Below are 15,351 nucleotides of genomic sequence, written 5' to 3' on the forward strand. Positions count from 1 at the left end.
TAGATAGAAATATCAACTAAGATATAGAATTTAATTGTTAAAGTAGAGTAGAGAAGGAAACTAAATTGGTTACAAGACTACACTGATTAATGTAACTTATTATCAAATTATATATATATAAAATAGATGTATAGTAAATGTTAGTGTATGTATAATTATATGCATAATTGAATTATATATAATTTAAATACATATGATAAAAATATAAAGGCATATATTTTCATGGTAAAGAATTATCAATTTATCATTTAATAACATTTTTACATTAATTGAAGAGAAACAAGTGAATATTCTATTTTATTAGTTCTTAAAACAGCAACTAAATTGTCAACGGGTTCCTTCTTAGTTCACTGCAAATGACCATGGACATTTTCTGCCTCTGCACTATTTATGCAACAATGAAATCAGTTATATTAGTCTTCATACATTATATTATTAGAGTATACCAGTACACTTTGGTCTCTTAGAATGCATTAAAAAATTAACTCCAAACTTTGATCTAAAATTAAAAAATAGGATATTTAATATTCTTTTGCAGTGGGGGTACATGGATATCTGGTGTTGATGGTCTTGTAAACTGTTTCTATCCAAATAGATCAGTTGCTAAAAGTCTGCTTAAAATGAACTCAATAATGATCAGATAAAACCTGGAAGAAACCTTTCTTTCTCTGACTCATGAAACATTGGAATTAATCAGACATCAGTATCATAGATGTTGTTTATCTGTCTCATATAAAAGTGTACCTTTATATTTAAAAACTTCAAATTATTTAAATGTAATCAAATCCTATGGATTAGGAAAACTTTTCCCATCTCAAATATTCTCTCGTTTCTGAGAATTATTCCCAGCTGATTATGGGGTTTCCATTAGTAATTAGAATTACTCCAAATGATTAGGGAAATTTTGTTCATAAAAAATTAGGATTTTTGTGTGTGTGTTATTTAAAGGAATAGAAGACATGGATGTGATCCTCCAAAAGCTTCCTGTGAAGAATTGAGTTGGTGGTTGAATGTTTAATAATTTCAGAATGGATAGATTCCTCTTCTGCTAGTTAACTGGAGGAATTCTTTAATATTCTGGAGGCAGTTACATTCTTCTTAAAATGATTAAAAGTGTTAAATATCCACCCAGTAATTAAATTAAGCAAAACATATTTAAAGTTTTAAAATATATTTTAAATTTATTGTAATTACTTTTTAAGTGTCTGTTTTAAAGTAAAAAAAGAAATAAATGGTTAAGTCTAAAAGTTATGCTGCTAAAAGTTAAATAATAAATGGCTTGAGGTGCATCCATTTGGTTTGGCAACATGCAAATCATTTATGACCTAAACTTGCAGGTTCGATATAATAGAGGGATCAGAATTAAGATCAGATTACTTGGTGGAATGGATGATAGATGAGGAAATAGAAACAAGCAGTGTAGACACCTCTTATTTAGGTCTTCCTGTCTCCACTATAACTGTCAGCAAGCTTTCTTTGCTACTGATGCAGGCAGAAATCGAACCACAACATTGTCATGCTCCGGTTTTGATATTTATTGAAATATCATTTTACCTTCCTAAGAATATTCAAACACAGTAAAAATCTAAACGGTAATGTTACAAAATTCATTTACCCACCCATTAGTATTAGTCAGTTAGCCAGAAGTTTTTCTTCGTGACATTTGACCTCTTAGAGGTAGTACATTATAACTCGGATTGAATAAGTTTTAATGCTTTCTTCATGTTTTCTATCACTGTAATAAAAGTAAATATGTATTTTCTATTAGTAAATGAGAGTATCAAATTTTTAAATTAACCCCTGAATCTAAAATTGGCCCATTAAAATGAACAGCTATAAAGATTTGGGGATTTATCTGCAGCCTTAAAGAATATTATGCTAAAAGTGTACATGTAAATTTAAGGATTAGACCATTCAGAGCTGGTTAATTAACTTAATGTTAAAAAATTTTATCAAAGGGATTTTGAGGGAGTATCTGTTTTGTTAACTGATTATTTTATAGCAGTATTGCTGGATATGACAGGCATAGCTATCTTATTAAACATAGTTGATAGTGAATGTTGGAAAAATCAAAGTCCCAAGTCAGACTGTATCTCCTTGCTTATAGGCATTAAAGGAAGAGAAAAGATTTAATTATGATCACTTTGAGGAAATCACATATGATCTTTCATACCAGAAGAATGGACTGGCTTTCTTAAGGTTTAGTTTTCATGTGTACTCTATTCTTTTTGGTGCTGTTAACATTTCGTGATCACAAGAACTATTAGAGATCCCTGTTGAAAAAAGAGATTCCGAGGTGCCCCAGAAATTCTGATTTTGATGGGAGCTAAGAGTTTGCATTTTAACCACTATCACCACTACCAACCCCAGGGCCTGCGATGTGTGGGTAGCACTGTTTGTGGGGAAGCACCCATGTAGGGTATCATTGACCCTTCTAACAGTCAAGTGTTGCTCGTATCACTGTTCAAGATAATTTGTGAATACTTACATAGCGATAAATCCTGAGGTTCATATGTATATAATCTGTTTGAGTATCTTCCAGTTATATCAGCTCTGACTGTTAAAGAAGGATCTGCCAAGAAAAAATAAGTCCCTTACATATTATTTAAAATGTTCTGAAAATCATTCTTGCCTCTTACTCTAAAACAAACGTTAAGCAAATTTATAAGCAAAATCAGTTTTCATACATGTGAATTCATTATGAGTTAATCTGAATTCTCATTTTAGTGTGTCACAGGTCTCTGTCAACATATAATAGTTTAGAGAATGATACTGAAACTACATTGGGATATTGATTTCATAGCATCAGTGAATTTAAAAAATTAAAATTTAATATTTATAAGTTGCAAGTTACAGATATAATGAGTTTGATTGTTGACCTAACAAGAACTGTTATTGACTGGGTTACTAATGACTTCCCTTTAAAAGGAATAGTACTTGAACTAGCATTTAAAAGTAAATAAAAGCAAGAAGGCTACTGATTTTCTAAATCTGATGGAAAGAGATTATACAATTACCCACAAACATGATTCTAGGCACATATTGTCCATCAGGTGATAAATTCTTATCAGTGGTTTCATGCTAGGAAAAAGATGAAAAAAAAGAGAATGTTATTGTATTGGATTGTTTTTAACAGTTGATTTAAAAATATTTTATGTAAACAGGCCTTTCAGTAAGTTGTATATTTTGGCCTCTTACAATTCTATATAACATTCTATATCCACTAATACTTTATAGCTCTTTTTGTCTTTAAAAAAAGACAAAAAAAGACATTCAGCTTTTCCACTGAATTGAGATATTAAGAAAACATTGTAGAGGTCGTGTACCATGAGATTCAGCATGATGAAATTATTCTGAGCCATTTCTTGTATTTCTTTATTTTGGGCAAACACTTTTTTTAGTGCTGTGGGAGAAAACAATGTCAGTTAGTTTCAAGGATCAAGACGCCTTCAATATAATGTAGCAAAATTAAGCTAGTATTTTGCATTTGTTTGCATCTGTAACTTGGATGTAAATAGTTCATTGGCCCATTGCCACTTCGTCTCTCATTGGAAAGCAATGAGGGACAGAGTCTATCCAAGAAGACATCAAGAGAGAGTCACATTGATGAAATCACCAGTTTTATAATGTCATGTAATTCATTGACTCATTGGTTAAAACAGCATCTTCTTTCAGCCAGTTTTCCTACCTTTTTGGGGGGGGCAGGGGAGGAAGAAGGATATAAAATTCTAAAGGACATATAATATAAATATATTCAGTAGATTACTAACAATCATTGTAGTCTTTAAGCACCTTAGTAAAATGGTGGTACTCTAGCAGTTGTCCTTTTTTTTTTTTGGAATAGAGTTTCCTGAGTGCCTTCTTAACAATTTGTAACCAGGTCACTTTCCTACTTCATATTGGAGATACAGTAAGATCTCAGGAGCAAAAATTACCTTGGCAGTATTGACAGTCCTCCAAGTGATGAATAACCATCAGTGGCTTGTTACTAAACAGAGAGAGTGTGGAATTGAGCCAAGTGATTAATTTGAGTCAAAATGTACAGTGAAATTAGATTTAAGATTCTCATACTTTCTATGAGACATAAAGTAAACAGCTCAGCCTGACAAATCACAGCGCTGTTAGTCTGTAGTCCTGTTACTCATAACATGGCCTCAGCACTGAAACATCAGCCTCACCAGAAATGTAGCTCATTAGAAATGTAAATTCTCAGGCTCCCTTTTGGCCCGACTCAGTCAGCATCTGTGGGGGTGAGGTCCAGGAATCCTTAGCTTAACAAGCTTACCAGGTCATTCTTATGTATACTGTAGTACAGTTAGAAAAATAAAAGTCAATTCTGTCTCCATAGATGAAAGGATATTATGAACAAGGTAGTATTCATTTCCAATGAACATGTGGTATAAAATTTTGGAAGTGTCGAAGTTTTTACTTAGGTTTTTTGTTTGTTTTTAGTTTTTCAGAAAGTCTATTAACATTTGACCATTTTCACAACCTTTTATTCTTGTCACAACTTAAAATTACCAACAGTCTCAGGGAGAGTTCCCTTCCTATATATTTTTCAGTGTCATTTTGATTTTAACTCTCTGAAGAAAAGTTTTGATGGTAGCTCCTTGACTACCCTGGCGTTTAGAATACGAGAAAAATTAGAATGTTAACTACAGTGAAGGAGAAAATAATTATGATTCGGGTATATAAGATGTTTTTAAAAATGTTTCTTTAATTTTGCGAGGATGCTAGGTACAAAAAGAGATAGACGAGTGTATACGTATCAAGCATAAATCTTTTTACAAACAACAGACGTAATCATATGAAATACTTGTTATTGAATAATCCTGTTTTTCAAACTTTAGTCTCAAAAGTGTTATATAACACATTTTGAAGTGTAAATAATTTCATTTAATCCTCAAACTTAGAATATAAGTTAATTTTAGGTAAGAATAAATCCTACAACTTATCTCTTAAAATTTATAACATAGAAAGCCAACATTTGCCAACAACTTCACATTTACTGGTGGAAGAGCAGATTAGATATCCAATGAATGAAATATTATTACCTCTTTTTAATTAGTAGAAAACTGAGCCTAAGAATATTCACTGACATTTCTTCAGAGACACATACAGAACTTAGACCTCCTAAGCACCAAGTAGTAATTCTTCTACTAGATAACTTTTTCTCTGATTGCACTTAGGTAGATAGAGGTGTCCGGTGATGCAGAACAATTCAGGGGCATGAGTCATTCTGATTTCCTGAACTGCTACACTTTCTTCCCAGCATAACAGCTGGAAATAAGGATAGCTCTGTGTAAGGAAAGACATTGATGTAACTCTTGGACAACTAATTTCTCCATCAGATTTCTGGCCAACCGGAGTCCACGGAAAAATGTATCAAGACCACAGAATACTCAGTCTTAGTAGTTCAGCTTTGAATGGGTTGTTCAGACAGTCAAACCAAGACAGTAATCTGTTTTAGGAAAGGCTTCTGTTCCTGGCAGACACTGAAGTAGGAACACCTGAACAAGGGCTCAGAAACTTTTAAAGCAAAGAGGCAGATGGTAAGTATTTGAGGTTTTGCAGCCCATGTGGTCTTGTTCACAACCGCTCGCCTCTGCTGTTATTGCACGAAAGCAGCCATGGACAATATGCAACAAGGTGAGAGTGGCCGTTACAGTAAAACTTAATTTATAACACTGGAATTTGAATTTCAAGTAACTTCCATGTGTCACAAGATATTATTCTTCTTTTGATTAAAAACATTGTTTTAATGTAAAAATCATCCTTAGCTCACACACCAGATTATCAATAAAACGGGTGGTCCCTAGTCTTACGGTTACCAGGGGCGAAGGGTGGGGGGAGGGATAGACTGCGAGTTTGGGATTGACATGTACACACTACTATAGATAACCAACAAGGACCTGCTGTATAGCACAGGAAACTCAGCTCAATATTCTGTAATAACCTAAATAGGAAAAGAATTTTAAAAAGAATAAAAAAATAAAGCATTTTAAATTGGGAAAAAAAAATCTTATGAACTAGCACATCAGATTATGAGAAACTCGAGTGAGAGAAAGAGTAAAAATTTTGGGGAGCTGTACTTCTGAGATGCTCTAAAACCAGAGCCTTCCAAGCCTAGGTGTTTATCAGCATCATCTGGTGAATTATCTTTTAAAATTCTACATGTTTTTCATTGAAAATAAGTTACAAATTCAGATGGTTTAAAATTCAAAAGTTACAAAAGTAAAAATTCTTTCTCCCATCCTGCCTTCAAGAAGTAAGCAGTGTTACCATTTTCTAAGTCTGCTTCCAGAGTTTTTCAGGTCATATAACAAAATACACATGTGCGTATGCATATGCATATACTTATGTAAATGTATATGATTATGAATTGTGTATGTTCATATGCATGTCCATATGTATATATATATATATATATCCTTTCTTTTTTAAAAATACAAATACTAGCAAGCTATACACATGTATTTGCATTTGGCTTTTTTAGCATAATGGTATATCTTGGATATTATTCTCTTGTGCTTTTGTATAATATTCCATTATATGGACCATCTTTATTAGTCTTCTCAAAATAGATATTTAAATTCTTTTCAATCTTTTATGTTTAGATTGTTTAGAGACATTTAAAAAGATGCTTTGGTGGACATGATGTTACTTACATATAATTTTGCACGTGGGTGGGTATATTTGTAAATAAATTCCAGAAGTGGAGTTTCTGGGTCAGAGTATGTGCATTTATAATTCTGATGCACTGTGTATACTTTCCTTAGAAGCTGTAGCAATTTATATTCTCTCTGATAATGTGAGAGGTAAGTATTTACTCTCACTAAAACTGGTTATTGAGCTTTTAATTCTTTTATCCAGTAGGTGAAAGAGGGAAGTTAATGTGGTTTTACTTTCTTATAAAAAATAGTCACCATATGATCCAGCAATTCTACTTCTGGGTATATACCCAAAGAAAATGAAATCACTATTTCACTATCTCAAAGGGATATCTGCATCCCCATGTTCATTGCAGCATTATTTACAATAGCCAGGACATGGAAGCAACCTAAGTGACTCTCAGTACATTTGTAACAACGTGAATGAACCTTGAGCATATTATGTTAAGTAAAATAAGTCAGAGACAAATACTATATGATCTCATTTATATGTAGAATCTGGAATTTTAAAAAGAGTAAAAACCAAACTCATAGAAACAGAGAGTAGATTGGTGGTTTCCCGGGGTGGGGATTGGGAGGTGGGGAAACTGGGTGAAGGTGCTCAAAGGGTACACACTTCCAGTTATGAGATGAGTGAGTCCTGGGAATCTAGTGATGACCAGAGTTAACAATACTGTATGGTATACTTGGAAGCTGATAAGAAAATACATCTTAAAAGTTCTCACCACACACACACACACACACACACACATGTTAACTATGTGAGGTGATAATTAACCTTATTGTGGTCATCATTTTGCAGTATATACATACATCAAATCATCACATTCTACACCTTAAATTTGCACAATGTTATATGTAAATTATATCTCAATAAAGCTATAAAAAAATAATCTTACTCATATGTTTAGGTTACTAATTTTTTTATTCTGTGAACTATCTTTCCTATCTTATGTTCATTTTTTCAAGGTCATTGACTTGACCTTTTTCTTACTAATTTATATGAGTACTTTGTATATTAGAGAAATTCACTCTTGTAATATGTGCTATAGTTTTCTGTTTTGTATTTTTTGCCTTTTTCATTTGCTTATGATAAATTTCTGGTTGTGCAGAAATTTGCATAATCAAAAATATTAGTTATTTATTTTAGGATTTTTCTTTCTTCTTTTTTTTTCCTTTGGCCATACTCAACTCTAAAGGAGGACTAGGGTGAGGCAAGAGTAGCGTCTAGGGCACAAAAATTAAGTGCTTTGTTTTTGCATCCTAGACATCCCTCATGCCTCACCCTAATTGTACCCTACTCCAAGAATTTAAAGAAATAACAGTTTTGTGATAGTGTCTTCTAGTACCTTAATGGTTTCATCCTTATAATTAATCTTTATAATTTATTTTGATATAAAATGTGAGGTATAGATCCAAATTTTTAAATTTTTCACAAATGGCTATCAAATTCTAACAATTATTTTACATACTCTATCTCTCCTACTCCTGATTCAAAATGCCACTTAATCATGTAAACAGTTTCTGTAGTATCCAGTTTTCTGTTCTCTCCATTCTATTCAATTCATTTATCGGTAACATACTGTGTTATTAAAATGTTTCATATTGATTAAGGGCTAGTTCCCACTGATTTCTTTTCAGAATGTTCCTATTTAAGTCTGTCTATGTTTCCATTTCACTTTTAAAATCACTTAAAAACTTGTACTAATATATTGTGATTGTCTTAACAAATTTTTTAACTATAGAGAGGATTGACATTTTTACGATGTTGAATCTTCCTATCCAAGAACATGATATCCCTTCACATAGGTTTGTAATTTTTTTCCTCACTAGTACATTTAGTTCATACAGATTTTGTACATTTTCTGTCAAGTTTATCCTGGGATATTTCATCTTTTTTTATTGCTATTTTATATAAGGTATTTTATAAGTGTCTTTAACTATTTTAATTATATATATATATATATATATATATATATATAAATGCTGTCGATTTCTATGTATTAATTTAGTCTCATCTAATTTAACTGAATCTTCATACTTCTGAATACTTTGGGCTGATTCTCAAGTTTTTCACAAACCCAGTCATCAGCTGCAAATAAAGGTTCTTTCACTCTCTCCTTTCTAAGTTTTTCTCATCTAATTGCATTGGTTAGTATCTCCAGAACAATGTTAGTAATTTTGGTGATTAAAGAATCCATCAGTGGAATACTTTGTTTTTCCTCAGTAAGCATGATGTTGACTTTTTTGCTGGAATGGATAAGTTTTTTAACTTCAAATATGGATTTGGCATTGTATTAAATACTTTTTTAGCATTTGTGGAGATAGGAGATACTTGTATGATTTGTGTCCTTATAAATATTAAATTATTTTAATTAATAGATTTCTTAATCTTGAATCTTTTGGCTTTCCCAGACTGAATCTCACTTTATCAGGGTATATTCTTTAAGTGTTCTGCTGTCTGCTCTTTGCTAATATGTTGTTTGTTTTTTACATTGCTATTTGGAAATAAGATTATTCTGTAGACTTCTTTTTTTTTGTAATATTTGTCCAGTGTTGAGAGTGTTTTACCCAATTCTTATTTGGAATCTTTTCTTTTTCTTCAAAGAGTTGAATTGAACATTCTTTAGATATTTGATAAATTCTTGGGGTGCTTTTAAAAGTACAAGTTTCTCAGCTCCATCCCCAAAGATTTAGTAGATCTTTAGTAAATCACGTCACTCTTGGTCACTGAGCGCCTGGCACATAGAAGTGGATACTCAGTAAGTAGTTGACCCTGACTATGGATTTTTTAAAAAACTCTCTGAGTTGTTCTGATGATCAGACAGCCTTGAGAAGTGCTGCTATAAGTCAGGTTCCTGTTTAAGCTTGTATAATGCCCAGTGAGTGATATTGTTTTGTTTATACAATTTATATTCAAAAGTTTGCTTGGTGGATGTTAACTAGACTTATTGTGGTAATCATTTTGCATATATACAAATATCCAATCATTAAGTTGTATACCTGAAACTAATATAATGTTAAGTCAATTATTCCTCAGATAAAAAAGCTTGCTTGGATAATTAAGAAATTAATATAAAAGTATTTAGAGCTGTTGTTTATAAAAAAATTCTAATAGCAACTCTTAGTCCAAACAGCAACTTACTTAGTCCATACAGTAACAGAGCAAATTCTTATTGTATTCTCTGAAAAGCTAACATGCTAGTTTTTGGCTCTCCTATGAGGAGGTATCTGTATCATCTGTCAAAGTTAACTGAGAGGTGTTTTACCTTTTTTGAATGTGAAAGAGACCTTCCTCATAAGTCTGCATCCAAGTGATGTCATCTCCCCATCCTAAACAGAAGAGAGAAATCAATGTGTTAACTCAGGACTACCAAAGAGTTCTGAATTGGGGATGTGATAAGCAGGTATCTGTCTACAGATATTTAAGCTACCAAGCAGTTGTGTGACATAAGGTATGGAGGACACATAATTATAACTAGATACAAAGAGGTTGTGTCCTTTCAGGTGATATTACTGAGGTTTTGTGACTATGTTTTAAATCTTAAGGCCCATGGCCTTGAACCCAGTAAGTGTTCAGTAGATGCTATTATGATTAGTGGTGATTGAAAGGACATCTCTGGACCATGCAAGAGCTCTCGCTTTCAGAATGTACAGGAGGAAATAACAGTTAATCTTTGTACACTTTGTAAATCTATCGGGAATATTTTGCGCTATACTGAACAGTGTCCTTGAATCTTGAGTGCCAAGAGATGTTGACTCCTTCAAAGTCAGAACACATCATTGAAAAAAAAGGAATTTCAAATTTTGCTTTGAGTTTTTTTTTTTTTTTAAATATATTTATTTATTTATGGCTGCGTTGGGTCTTCGTTTCTGTGCGAGGGCTTTCTCCAGTTGCGGCGAGCGGGGACCACTCTTCATCGCAGTGCGCGGGCCTCTCACTGTCGCGGCCTCTCTTGTTGCAGAGCACAGGCTCCAGACGCGCAGGCTCAGTAGTTGTGGCTCACGGGCCTAGCCGCTCCGCGGCATGTGGGATCTTCCCGGACCGGGACACGAACCCGTGTCCCCTGCATTGGCAGGCGGACTCCCAACCACTGCGCCACCAGGGAAGCCTTGCTTTGAGTTTTAACAGGGAAAAAAATTCTGGCGTGGGAATTTCATGGTTGAGAGACTCAATAAAACCCTTGTTTTGGAAACCTCCAAAAGAGTGGAGGAGAGGGAAACAGAACACAACGAGTAGGGAGAGAACCCACTAGCTTTTTTTTTTTAAAAAGAATCAATTTTATTTATTATTTATTTTTGTTGCGTCAGGTCTTCGTTGCTGCACATGGGTTTTCTGTAGTTGTGGCGAGTGAGGGCTACTCTTCGTTGTGGTGCCCAGGGTTCTTCTTACGGTGGCCTCTCCTGTTGCGGAGCACAGGCTCCAGGCGTGCGGACTTCAGTAGTTGTGGCACACGGGCTCAGTAGTTGTGGCTCACGGGCTTAGTTGCTCCGTGGCATGTGGGATCCTCCCAGACCAGGGATCGAACCCGTGTCTCCTGCATTGGCAGGCGGATTCTTAACCACTGCACCACTAGGGAAGTCCTGGGAAGTCCCCCCACTAGCTTTTAAAGAAATGATGTGAGTAGTTGGGAATGTGTATTAGAGATTGAAGAATAAGACCATTGAGGAGAAGAATGCACAAAACATCCAGAAATATTTCAAAGTATTTTCAGGAAATGTCTCAGTCTATGGATGAAAAAGGTTGAATTAATTAGAAAATAGAAATAGTTGCAGGCTATTTTGGACCCAGATTTTTTCATAAGTTTCATATGTTGTCAGACTGGAGTTCCTGGTTTTGATACCATGGCTTAAAGATGTCCAGGACTTATGAAGCAGAATTGTGAAGCAGGATAAATATGATCCCATGATTTTTGCCTGTTGGGTTTTGGTTTGTTTTTTAATAACAACTTTATTCAAATATAATTCATATGCCAATACAGTTCATCCGTTGAAAGTATATACATTTTTTTGTATATTTACATAGTGTGCAACCATCACCACAATCAATTTTAGAAGATTTTCATCACTTCAGAAAGAAACCCTGTACCCTTTAGTTATCACGATGCACTTCTTTCATCTCCTACAACCCTAAGAAATGGCTAATCTACTTTGTCTCTATAGATTATCTTATTCCAGACATTTCATATAAGTGGAATCATATAAGATGCGATGTATCTTATGACTGGATGCTTTCACTTAATAAAATGTTTTTAAGGTTCATCCATGTTGTGGCATGTATTAGGACTTCATTCTTGGGCCAAATATTATTCCATTTTATGGATATACCACATTTTGTTTATCCATTCATCAGTTGATGGACATTTAGGTTGTTTCTACTTTTTGGATTTTATGAATAATGCTGCTATGAACATTTGAGTGCAAACTTCAGTGTGAACATATGTTTTCATTTTTCTTGGGTATAATCCTTAGAAGTGGAATTGCTGGATCAAACGGTAACTATAACTTTAACTTTCTGACAGTTTTTCCAAGTGATTGCATTACTTTACACTCTTACCAGAAGTGTTGTTGGTTTGTTTCTGCCTGACTTTAGAATCCTAACATTGGAAGACATCTTACGTTAGCTTCGTACCCCAACCTTAGCAGGAATACTTCCTATCTGTAATAACCCTGAAGGACTTTCTTTACAACTTTGCTCAAACACATGTAGTAAGTTTATGCCACGTTTTGCATTAGATAAAAGTTATTTTGGAAACAGCCAGTGAGACTAGGTTCCTACTTAATTTCCCTATTCTGTTGCAAATATCATTCAGTGCCAGAATGTCAGCCGTGGGAAGAATTACTGTTCTCTGCTCCTGTTTAACTTAGTTCCACAAATATTGAAGGAACATCTGCTCTATGCCTTGCTCCACTTAGCACTGGGTGTACGAAGGTAAGACAATACAGTCTTATTGTTCTCTGTTCATTATCATAATTCCTAATTCATAATCCATTACTGGATATGCTTACTTATCTTCTGAGATTTTATTCATTCTCCAGCATGTATTTATTGAGTACTTACTGTATGCCAGGCACTGGACCAGGTGCTGGGTGCAGAGCAGTTTTGGTTTAAAAGGAAGTTAAGATTTGGGGTTCACTTTTTTATTGAACCATTTCTTACCTTTTGCCAATTAATACTCCCTTTTCTCCCTAACACTGTCTCTGTTTACCTGGTGCTGCTCCGCACTCTAAGAGGCTGCATATGCTACTTGGTACACTGTAGTCAAATTTCCCCTTCACCCCTACCTTAAATCCTCATTCTCAGTTGTTTCCTATGTGCCAGTAGAAGATAAAGGCTTAACCAAATGCAAACCAATTCTGAATAATGGAGTTCCCAGCTGCTATCAGTCATCTCCCCTATTGAAATAGTTTAACTGAAATAAGACTCATCACGTTGTTTAAAATTTATTGTACGTATTGAGTACATGTTTCATAAAATTCACCAAATAGTTTTAATGGACATTTGGAAGTGAATACACAGAACGTTGGTACCTTACTTATAGTTACAGCATACTGCTTAACTCAGCCCTCGAGGGTCTTTAAGGGCAGTGAGTTTGATCTCTGGCACTTTTAAGGCTACTGAGTTCATTGTTTTATAACTGTTGTGGGTATATATGGAGGTGCATGATAAATTACACTTAGGAAAATATTTCCCTCTTTTATTTATTTTGCAAAAACTTACTGATTATTTTAGACTTACAGTTTCCGTGATTTTAAACTGAAGTAGAATTAATTATCTTGGCTGAACACTGATGGGCAATTGGCTGGCACCCAATACATCTGTTAAGGAATGAATTAACTTGGAAAGAAAGTCAATATTTTAAAATTTGAAATTATGCTATAGTTGATCTGCATTTGTTTGCTCCGGTCACATTACCATTCCAAGTACCAGTCAAGTGTTTTTTGGTTTGTGTTACTAATTTAGAATTAGCTATTTGGAGACAAATGATTTTCTTTCCATTTCTGGTAGCTGGAAATGTAGGAATCAATTCTGAGAATTTTCTTTATGAATTATTTCTTTGCAGATGAAGATATAATTGTTTCTCAGGCCAAAGTAAAACAGTTGGTACAAAATGGAAATGTTTTCAATGTAGCCAATGACAAATCTAGATTGTGTCCTCTAAAAATACTGCAGCTGTTTTCTGGAGTCAGCATAGCAAACACTTGGTTAACCAAAATTCTTGGAGGGTGGAGATAAAGTATAATTTTCTGGGGACCCCAGTGTAAAATCATTCCAAATTATTTTCTTGCCTGAATAAAGAGAGGACAGGGCACTGGAACAGATTTTGAGGGAATCCTGATTGCATTTAGGATATCAGTATAACATGTCAGTCAATAGCATTTTGCAGGACTCTGGTTACCAGAGTTATAGGCAATGAAACCAGTTCTCCACTATTTCTATAGAAGATGCAGCAAATTGTTGTTTTTCATTTCATTTGGCTCACTCTTTAAAATTAACTGATCCTCTCTGTTGCTGTTTTTTTTCTCCTATTTTAAAGTGATACACAACAAAAAACTTCAGTTAATTGAGTTGGCTTTATAACTAGACTACAGGCAAGAGATGATGAATTTTAAAACAATCCAAATGACTGAGTTCAGAAAATAAAATGAGATTCCAGTACCTCTTGAGAGTGTCTGAGGAGGTCTTTTTCCCTTTTTGATTGCGATGGCAAGGTTAGAAGAAACCGTGATGAGTAAGAGACAGAGGACCAAAGCTGAGTGTAACATCATATCTTCTCAAGAATCCCTCAGAAGCAGCTAGATGATAAAAAATAATTGTCAGAATCTGGTAGGTTACCTCAGGCTGTCACTAAGACATTTGTTAAGAGACCAAACCTATGCTGATAGATTGCTCCGCTTGTGTGAATTGACATGGTACAACCACCTAGAACTTTCACATTTTATTTTTAAATTATTGTAAAAATACAATCAACTCAGTAGATGTCCACTTGATGAAAAGCCACATTCCTGGCATCCTGGGAGCAGTACAACGAAGTTGAAAGAGAGCTGGACCAGGGCACCCAAAGCCTACTTCTGATGGTATCCTAGTGCTCATGGAACTGCATTAAAACTCAAATAAGATGATATTGATTAAAGGCCTTGCAACTGCTAAGTGCAATGGAAAGGTGATGTTTGTCATGCATAAATATTCTTTGCCCTTTGGTTCTTCTTGATCTAATAGATTAAAATGACATTTTAACTCTGCCAAGACAGTAAGATTAGGCATGAACAAATACTGCTTAAATTCGAACTGAGAGGAAAAACAGAATATGGAAGTTCTTGTTCTTCAGTTCCTCTACACTTGCTTATCTTTTTTATCCTTCCATCATTTACTCAGCCTTTTGTCCTTAAATTTACAACCCTGCCCTATTTAAAATTCATTCCTCTCATTTTAGTATCTTTATCTAGCCAGCAGTACATCCCTTCTGTCCTCTCCTGGATTGAAAATGGTTAGTTTGGTCCTGTTTAAATTATTTTCTTTCCTAATCTACAAGGGACCCACTTTTAAATTATTTTGTATTGAGAAACCCTGTTAAACAATAACCATGGTGCTGATAAGGATCGCAGTTTAAGTTCCTATAACTTATTAATACTGTGAAACATTTCAGCATGCCATCTTTTACCTTATGGGCATCATCTT

At 34.2% G+C, this 15,351-nt stretch overlaps 1 protein-coding gene across 1 annotated transcript; it reads right to left on the bottom strand.

Moving 5' to 3' along the window:
* Window positions 1–1,685: 1,685 nt before the first annotated feature.
* Window positions 1,686–14,441, bottom strand: AGR3 (anterior gradient 3, protein disulphide isomerase family member). Its single transcript, XM_036863863.1, has 7 exons — window positions 14,333–14,441; window positions 9,941–10,004; window positions 3,936–3,988; window positions 3,327–3,403; window positions 3,018–3,081; window positions 2,489–2,572; window positions 1,686–1,735 (listed from the first exon to the last, which is right to left on the bottom strand). Exons 1-7 carry the CDS (start codon window positions 14,439–14,441, stop codon window positions 1,686–1,688), a joined length of 501 nt encoding a protein of 166 aa, XP_036719758.1.
* Window positions 14,442–15,351: the final 910 nt, after the last annotated feature.

The sequence above is a fragment of the Balaenoptera musculus genome, chromosome 9 (assembly GCF_009873245.2).
Source record: "Balaenoptera musculus isolate JJ_BM4_2016_0621 chromosome 9, mBalMus1.pri.v3, whole genome shotgun sequence".
In the NCBI taxonomy this organism is placed as follows: domain Eukaryota; kingdom Metazoa; phylum Chordata; class Mammalia; order Artiodactyla; family Balaenopteridae; genus Balaenoptera; species Balaenoptera musculus.